Source organism: Astyanax mexicanus, chromosome 1, assembly GCF_023375975.1.
Source record: "Astyanax mexicanus isolate ESR-SI-001 chromosome 1, AstMex3_surface, whole genome shotgun sequence".
Classification (NCBI taxonomy): Eukaryota; Metazoa; Chordata; class Actinopteri; order Characiformes; family Acestrorhamphidae; genus Astyanax; species Astyanax mexicanus.
Window position 1 is genome coordinate 102,017,778 of NC_064408.1, and position 9,393 is coordinate 102,027,170.

Sequence of the window (9,393 nt, forward strand, 5' to 3'; positions counted from 1 at the left end):
AGTGTACCTTTGAGTACCCAAAAGTATTATATCATACCTCTGTGTGACTAGAACCTGGTGGGACTCCACAACATGTGCTACATCAAACTCATACCAATGACACAAAAATAAAATCAGTTTTTGCATAATATTTAACATCAGAGTGGGGTTAAATGTGTCTCTACCAGTGGGATTATGTGTTTTTTAGCAAAGCTGCTGTGACATTTTGGACAAAACTGAGCTTAGTTTTGGATGGGATTCTAGATGTTATTGTATTATATTGAATATAATATATAATATTTTAAAACATTAAAATAGTTTTTTTTTGGTAATTGAAGTTGTTTTGGTAAACAAGAGTCTTTATAAAAAGGAAAAGCCCCATTTTAAGTTCAGATTTTATCTGGTGGCTGTTTAAATGAATTTCTCAGCACTACCACCTTCCTTAAACCACACAGTCTAACACATTTATTTTGACTCATCTGTCCAGCTATCTTCCCACTCGTATCTCTTCATTAAATGAATGTGCTTTAATGACTGAACATTCACAGATTGCTTTAGTAGTGTTAAACACTAAATAAGGAAACTTAAATACGGATATTAGTCATTTATCACTCATTTTATTTTATTTCTCAGTTTAAAATAGTAATAGAAACAATAGTTAGTCCTTTTGGTGCCCCATCACCATTGGTGTTCTAAGTTTAATGCTCTTCCTCTTCTTCTTCTTTTTTCCTGTTAGCATATTTTACTACTAATTTTCAAGATTTATTGTATGAATCCATATTACCTGATCCCATGTTGCATTGGATGCTTAATCCTAAAACTTTCCCATGTCCATTCTAACTTCCTATAAGTCCCCTGGATTTCTTTTACATGTACTGACAAGTTTTCATAACCCTCATCCATTGACCCAACCTAACCATTGACCCATCCCCTCCTTTTAACGTTGTTATCTCTCCTTCCTGAATGTACATATAAAACAGGGTGAACTTGCTTCCTATAAGAAGCTGAAACAGTAATCTGAATTCTCTCCTGTCTCTTCCAATTCTTCTAATTCTACACTTTGGTTTATGCTGTTTCAGCATAATAATATGTATTGTTTGCTTTCTTGCATTCTTGTTCAACTCATAAGTTTAGACTTTTAGAGTTAGAACAAACTCTACATAAAAAAAAAACTAAAAAGATTTTAATGTCTCCCAAACCTTTTGTATAAAATATTGGGTAAGACTAATCCAGTTAATACGGGGTTCCAAAAGAACATCACACTAACTTTCAAACATGGTGGTGGTAGTGTAATGGGTGTGCAGAGGGCCGGCCTAAGCCTTTATGGGACCCTAAGCAGAATTTAATTTGTGGCCCCTATACCATCACCACCAGTGCATTTATGCTACATTACAGCTTATTAGGCTACAAACAACAATCCTGCTGATAGGATAATGCACAGCCTAGATGTTTTAAATCTTTAATTAACCAACTTTAATTAACATCGCCCATTATTAGCTGCCATATTGACCTCGTTTGTCTAGCAGATTTTAATAAATTTAATAAATAAATACTAAACAGTCCTGATATCCTTAATGCATCTTTAATGCAAGTCTATATTTTAACAGCTTACATTTCCATTTTATAAATAGCATATCTTACGTTAGCTACTCTTAGCATTTTGTTGGCTAGCTATCCAAAACATAAACTGAGCCATAGCCTTGGTTAATGATGACAAACAAATTGTAACATTAGACATTAAACCTACATAAAACATAAAGCCCATGTCTTGCTTTTTTTCTCTTATTCCAGCTTCTTCTTTCTGCTGCAAGAGGATAATTCCTTTCTTGAATCATGGCTTTGCTGACTTGCATTCACTTCAATTCTCACATTAGTTATCAACTATTAAAACGGTGCATAACTACATCAGGCAACCCCAGGAATCCATTCCGGCTCTGGGTGTGGCGGAAAACCCTGCTGCTTCAGGGCCTGAGTCACTTGCCCTGTATTAAACTTTTAAATGACATAATTATAGGAAATTATATTGAACATTTCTCCCGCTATTTCCATAAATGCATAAACTACCAATTGTCACAGGATCCAAACACGGGACAGACAAGCGGGCATACAATAAAAATGGTTTATTAAATAAGGACTTTAACAGATAAGAGGAATCTAGGCAGGCAGAGCAAGGAGCAAAATAACAGCATAAATATACAACATACCAGAGTGAATATTAAAAAGGCGACAAAATACAAAATAAACGCTGGGTAGAAGAGCTATGCAAGATAGGTTCAATACCAGGCAAGAAAGGACTGATTGTGAGAGCTAATTATAGTGCTGAGTCCAGGTGTGTACAATCAGTAGGATGGCGAACCGGAATGTCGATGAGTCATGTGATCTGGCATGTCCAGAGAGTTAAATGCATTAGTATTATGGAAAATGGAATTTGTTTCTGGAGTATTAGAGTTCATAGCAGGCAGACAGACAGTGACAGGACTGACTAAAATAAAAAAAAAAGTTTAAGAATAATCTACTTTTTCCATTTTTATAACCTTGACATTGAATTGCTTCAAGTCATGTGAATAATCTAAAATAAATGCAAACAATTACATGTAAACAGTTTGCAAGTCCTAAAAACTGTAAGATACTGTTTTTGAATAAACAATGCATTATTGATGGTATTACCACCCTACCATGATCAGCTGCCCATGTCTTTAAAAGCTCTCTGGATTACTCTGCCATGGTCTTTTAGTAAAAAATAAACTGTTGTTTTATCAGATTAAATGTGTAGCTAAGAAAACTAGTACTACATCATTATGTATTATCAGGCTTTGAATGTAAGAGCTGTATGACTTGCTAATGCTAATGCACATTTAGTAATGCAAAGCAACAGGCGCTATAATGTTAGATTAGGTTACTTCTTTATTTGATATATTTTTAGTTATTGCTCAACTGTAATTGAATGCTGCTTGTCTTTTGTGGTTTATGATTTGATCAGCAAAATTCACATCTTTCCTATTAGCTCTTGTCATCTACTGTATTTGCATACTGGGTGTGTCCTCCTGTTACTGAACACTCACCATCCATGTGTAGTCGCTTCCCTGTGGGCTTTCTTCTCTTAGGCATACATGTACAGTACATTTAAGAAAGTTAAACATCTCTATTAGACTGAGGGTGGCTGTATGTTAGCTAAATAAATTAAAATACACAACTGTAAACCCTGCTGTCTGTGTTTTACTATCATTTTGCTGGGATTTTCTTGCAACAAAGAAAGAAATATTGACTGTTATAACTCCTGAAGTGGAGTTCTTTACTTTAGTGAAATTGTAAATAGACTCAAAGTCTTGAAACTGCGTGTCTGGTAAGTGGAGTTGCAGTAAGAAAACCTGCATTTTGCCAAAATGCCAAAATAAGAACCACAGACTTGTTAATGCCTTTTTTTTGTGGAAGTCTTCTGAAGGTCTTGGCCTTTTTTACGTTAATGCTACGTCTGATCAGTTCATTTAACATTTAAACCCATTATACTGTGGCCTGACTAACACAGATTGATGGTGTCAAAATGACAACTATTACATATTTTCCATTTGCTTGATCAGATGATCTTTCTTGTTTTTTTTTTCTATTTTTTTTAATCTTTCACTCCCCCTCTGTCTTGCTTTCTGTTTCTATTTATGTCTCTCACACACACGAGTAAGCTCACACGCTTTCTCGCTCTCTCACACCACACACACACATACACACCATTGCACTTTCTCCGACCAGAATTGTGGGCTGAGGGCTAGGTGTGGAGGGTGGGATGGAAACAGAAGAGCATTAAAAGCTGTGGAGGTATGAATGTGTCAATCAGAGAGACCCCAACCAGCACTGCTCAGCTGAATCATGATGAATCTGTACCATGGAGTCTTCATCTGCATGGCATTGTGCTTTTACTGCAGCGCTGCAGGTAAGTCTGAATGGCTGAGCTTTCAATAGCCTGATGTGCTTTCACTGTGGCTGATGTTCTTTTCACTGTGGCTGATGTTTCACTGGGGGTTTTGTGAGACCACTCCGAATCAAAAACGGAAACTGTGATAAGGTGTGGTATTTTTATCAGATCAAGATCTTGTAGCTGCCGTGCCATGCATCTCTCTATCTTCTTTCTTTCTTTCACTTTCTGTGCACACAAACACAAATGCTCCACGGGTCGTGTGAACATTTTACTGATGAAATGCTTTAAGAGAAATGATATAAAGTCACTTAAATCTTGTAGTTTCTACCTGTAGTTATCAGTGATGATCATTAATATATCTAGACTAACACATATTTGTTTCTGTTGCTGCAGACTGGCCCCCACACTGCTGTCTGAAAACACCAAGTAAAAGAATACCTGTCAACAGATTAGTGAATTATACAATCCAGACTACAGGACTTTGCCCTATCAATGCAATTGTGTAAGTACTCACACTCTCACACTCCAAACCAGCTCTGCTCAAACTGGGGGGCCGCAATGTGGTCTTAGGGGGGCTACAGAAAAAATATTTGAGTTTAAATCTCTCTTACCCTTAGTGAAAAAAAAATATTCTTATATATAAGTATAATATAATTGTACTTAAAACATATTGATAAATGTATGCTGTAAACATACTAACAGAATTATGTACTTCCTTAAAATATATTAAAAGTACATTTTTATTATGCTTTCATCAAATGTTTGAAAGTAAACTTTGATCATACCTTTAAAAAAAGTAAAATATAGTGTATTTACAAAAAAAAGACTACTATAAAGTACACTTTTAGTTTAATGTAATTTAACATACTTCTCAATTACTTATTTCCAAATATACTTTTGTACATTTTTAGCAAAGTGTGTTAAAAACAACGGTTACTATAGTTCACTTAAAGTGCAATGTATCATTTAACATTTTAGAAAGTAAATTAAATTACTACATTGGTAAATTAAAAAATAGATATATTTAGGTATTACATTAATATAACAGTTAAAATATATTCCAATGCTCTGTAATTAAATTTAGGTAAACAATGGGAATTTCATTAAGTAAATTATAGGATTCATGTGTTAAATAACACATTTACATTTAAAATAAAAAAGGTAAAGCAAATTTGTAACATAAAAATTGTAGTACAGTTTATTAAAATATATATATAATATATATTAATACTCTAAATATGTAAATATATTTAACATCAATTCTTAGTACATTTCTAATATACCCCGTGTATAATAGTGATACAGTTGTAATACTTATTAAATGTATTATAATCTTACTGCAAGCATATATAATAATATATAATATGGGGTTATATAGATAAAAAAGTATGTTTAAATGTTACTTAAGTATTTAAAATAGTTCCATTTTAGTACAGTTTAGTACACTTAGCACAATTTAAGCAAGACTTTTGTACTGTTTTTATACAATTAAAAGTGTAAAATAAGTACAAAAAAAGTTTTTTTGCACTTTTTAAATATACTGATTAATAATGTGGCTACAAGAACACTTTAGTGCACTATAGCATAGTAATGCTTAGTATACTTTAATCTACTTTTTTTTCACTAGGGACATATAATGTTCATATATCTGATTTGGCCTTATCTTTAAAAATGGTGACTGATATAAAAATGTTTACAGAGAAATTACTGTAGTTTGTTACCCCGGGATGGTGGGATTTGGGGGGCTGTTGTGGCACTTAACATCCACACAGGGGTCCTCCATCTAAAAAGATTGAGAGCAGAGGCTCTACACTATTTCAATTCTCAATCACAAATTTTACTTCTTTATATGAACATGATAGTGTTACATGCTTTACAATTATGAATTGAATGAGTTGTTTTTAAAAGTTGAGTTTTTTTTAATTGAAGTAAATGCACTTCATTTCTACATACAAACAGGATAGCCTTTATTTATAGACACTCTTATAGACGCTCTCAGAAAGGTAGGAAAAAAGGTGCATGAAACAGTTCCTAGTAGATTCCATAAAATAATCAATTTTGATTCTAAATGTGTAAAGAACCTTTACACTGGTATACAATATTTATATAAATAAAAAACGAATAAATAAATGTAAAAATGATAAAAAAAAGTTTAGTTCTATCTGAAGATTTGTGTTAATTCCATGCACATTTACCTACTGTTTTTTTTCTACAGTTTTAAGACTGTGAAAGGACGAAAGCTGTGCAGCAATCCAGACTTGGACTGGGTAAAACAAGCTATGAAGAAAATAGACCAGAGAAAAGAAGAGAACACAGAGACCAGCTCTGGACCAGCAACCTCTACAAAACCCAAAAACGGACCAAGAAAATCCAATAAAAGGAAGGGAAAGGGGAAGAATAAAAAAAGGAGACAAAATAAACAGTAAAATTTTGCTTCAGTTTTAATTCTAAAAATGCAGTTTTCTGAATGCTATTTAACTTAAATTCTGGAAACATTACTGTATAATGTTTATGCTCTTCAAATTCCTTCAGACTGCCTGCTATTATTGCTATGATTTACTTTATACATAAGCTATTTGCTTGACAGTTAGATCTGTAATTGTATAGATATGGTTTAATATGTGTGATAAATTGGGGAGCACTTTTTAATAAGTTTTAGCTTACCTCATTAACTTTCTTCTTTCATTTATACAGTATAACTGATGTGTATTAGAACTGCTGGCAACCGTTTATGCAAAGATTATTTGCACTCTTAGATACTTTTAGGAACATTTAAAGTTGGGTTTTAGATCTACATGGAAACTGTCATTGTGTTCGTTCTTTCCATAAGTGTTCCACATTATCCAGTGATTAATGTATCTGGAATTTTCTGGAAGATTTCTACTGCTGTAAAAGCTTAAGTAACCAGCAGTCAGTAAGAAATTAAGACAAATAGTCCACCCAAAGCCCTGGATTTGTGTTTTCTCACAAAAAAGAGACTGAATTGATTCATGCTTGTTTGGTATTGCACTGGAGGCTAATATAATATTAGAATTGAAGTGTATTAAAGTCATCTAACATGATTTAAGTGTGGATTCAGTTCCCTGCATGGTATTGAGATTAAGAGGCATTACTCAAAACTGTAAATGAACTGTTACTACCAGGGGTTTCTGAGAACGCTTCATTACTTGCCCTATTACACTGCTTACTACTGCTTTATACACCATCATTTTGTTATGCGTGTGTCAGCAATCATATTTCCTCTTGCTATCGGTCCTATCAAAATAATTTCAACTAGTTACTTTGTTTTAAACTTCAGTCACCCATCATGAATGTATAAAAGTTGATTGTGGCATCCCTCAAGAGTCTGGTCTATGGCCACTAACCATGTACGAATTCTTAGGGTCTGCTTGTTTATCTTACTTATTTTACACTGTGGCTTTATGGTTGCCACCTTTTCTTAAATAGCTTTGTTAAAAATATTGTATCATATCTGACTCATATGTATGATTTAGAGATATACATGTAAACGTTTGTATCTTTTTTCATTGGTAAATTGTATTTTTACCTTTTTATATTTTTTAAAAATAAAATGCTTGTATTTTTTAATGGATTCTTCTATTTTTTTCTCTGCTGTGTTAACATCTTACTGACTACCCTGTGTTGATGTATTTCTGTAAGAATGGCTTAAGCATATTTAAATTCATGCTTATGAAAGTTTCTAGTACACTTTAAAACAAGGTGTTCCTTAAAGGTTCTTTAGTAAAGGCTCTCTAAAGAATGGTTCTATAGTAATGGATCTTTAAAAAATCATTTTAACTTTTAGTTGCATACGTTTTTTTTTTTTTATAAGTAATTAAAAGTAATTTAATAAGGGTCTGATATGTCACCATCCAGGGGTTCTGCAGTGTGTTTTGACCAAAAGGAGGCGCTATCAGTCAGTAAATGCAGTGTGAAGCTCTCTTGTTGTCTCTCTTGAGTCAGCTCTCTTGGCTGGATGTCAAGTGGAGTTTTTGTCAGCCTCTTTCACCACTCTGTACTCCCCCTGTAAAAAGGGAACTTCTGAGTTGGTTTTGTAAACAGTGTTTGGTGGTTGCACCAGTTCTCTGCCTATGTGTATTTTTATAACAAGCCTCACAGTATTCTTACTCTCACTAGTACTAAAGGAAATATACAATCTATTGTTTTTTTTATTTTATTCATTAAATTACATTACATTAAATTTGGCAGACGCTTTTGTCCAAAGCGACTTACAATAGGGAAGTACAAAAGTAATAGAAGTTTAAGGTAAAAAACATATTTAGATAGGGCCTAAAGGAGGTAAAAGGGGAATAATAGAATAGAGGAGTAAAAGAGGGGAAGAAGGAAATGAGGTTAGAAGTAGTTAGTTAGTTAGAGGTGTTTGGAGAGTAAGTGCTCTTTGAAGAGCTCTGTCTTCAGGAGTTTATTAAAGATGGTGAGAGATTCTCCTGATCTGGTAGTGGAAGGTAGTTAGTTAGAGGTGTTAGGAGAGTAAGTGCTCTTTGAAGAGCTCTGTCTTCAGGAGTTTATTAAAGATAGTGAGAGATTCTCCTGATCTGGTAGTGGAAGGTAGTTTGTTCCACCATTGGGGAACATTATTCAGTCAGATACCCTGAAAAAGTCATGCACAGGTTAGCTGTACTTCCCCAGCAAAATGATTGACCCCTCTTTCATAGCTAAATTATAAGTATAAGACTTGCTGGTATCATAAATACGACTGTTAATCAAAGTGTCAGTAACACTAATATTAATACAATACATTTAAACAGATATATTATATTTAAATGCATTTTCAGACATTGACTGTGCCACAGAACCCTTTCTGTACAGAAGTTTTCTGTCATGTACTTCATTTCTACATACAAACATGATAACCTTCATGATTTCACTCTCAAATGCAGAGAAATCAAACAGTTCTCAAGAGACGCCATAGAAGAACCATTAAGATTCAACAAAGAGTCATGTTTAAAATACACTATCCATGTTTTTAATAAGCAAACTTCAATAATATAACAATACCCCCTCAATACACACACCATATTGGAACTAATACATTGCTAACTTAATTAACAATAAAGTTATAAACAATAAAGTTTGTCCAGTAGCAGTGCTGTATGGCTCAGACAAGCTGTTTTTTATTTTCTAATCTTATCAATGACTTTATTAACGCACTTAGTACGTATAAACTTAGTCCAGTGTTATGCTGAGCTTAAGGAGTTGCCATGTGAGTCAGCCAGGCTTCTTCCTCTACCACTTTTCTCCAGTTCTCAAGAGTCTTTTGACAGTGTTGGAAACAGTATCTTCATCTATAATTTATCTAAAGAAAGACGTATACTATTAATAACTGCTCAGCACCTCCAGGAACTCCAGGTGACTCCACCTCATGAAGACACTGAGATTAAAATACCACAAAGAAGAATCTAAGTATAAAATATATTCTGGTTTGTTTAACACTTTTAATTGACAAAATAATTGCATGTGTTCCTGTATAGCTTTAATATCTT

At 33.5% G+C, this 9,393-nt stretch overlaps 1 protein-coding gene across 1 annotated transcript; it reads left to right on the forward strand.

Moving 5' to 3' along the window:
* The first annotated feature begins 3,638 nt into the window (after nucleotides 1–3,638).
* Nucleotides 3,639–6,651, forward strand: ccl32b.3 (chemokine (C-C motif) ligand 32b, duplicate 3). The gene is made up of 3 exons (XM_022681070.2): nucleotides 3,639–3,904; nucleotides 4,283–4,391; nucleotides 6,105–6,651. The coding sequence occupies exons 1-3, from the start codon at nucleotides 3,841–3,843 to the stop codon at nucleotides 6,313–6,315; spliced, it is 384 nt and encodes a 127-aa protein (XP_022536791.2). The 5' UTR covers nucleotides 3,639–3,840; the 3' UTR covers nucleotides 6,316–6,651.
* The last annotated feature ends 2,742 nt before the right edge of the window (nucleotides 6,652–9,393 follow it).

What these genes read in the sequence shown, in the direction of transcription:
- ccl32b.3 (XM_022681070.2), top strand. Translation starts at nt 3,841, where the DNA reads ATGATGAATCTGTACCATGGAGTCTTCATCTGCATGGCATTGTGCTTT. An exon ending in CTTTTACTGCAGCGCTGCAG is followed by an intron (nt 3,905 to 4,282) that starts GTAAGTCTGAAT and finishes CTGTTGCTGCAG; the next exon opens with ACTGGCCCCCACACTGCTGT. An exon ending in TGCCCTATCAATGCAATTGT is followed by an intron (nt 4,392 to 6,104) that starts GTAAGTACTCAC and finishes TTTTTTCTACAG; the next exon opens with TTTTAAGACTGTGAAAGGAC.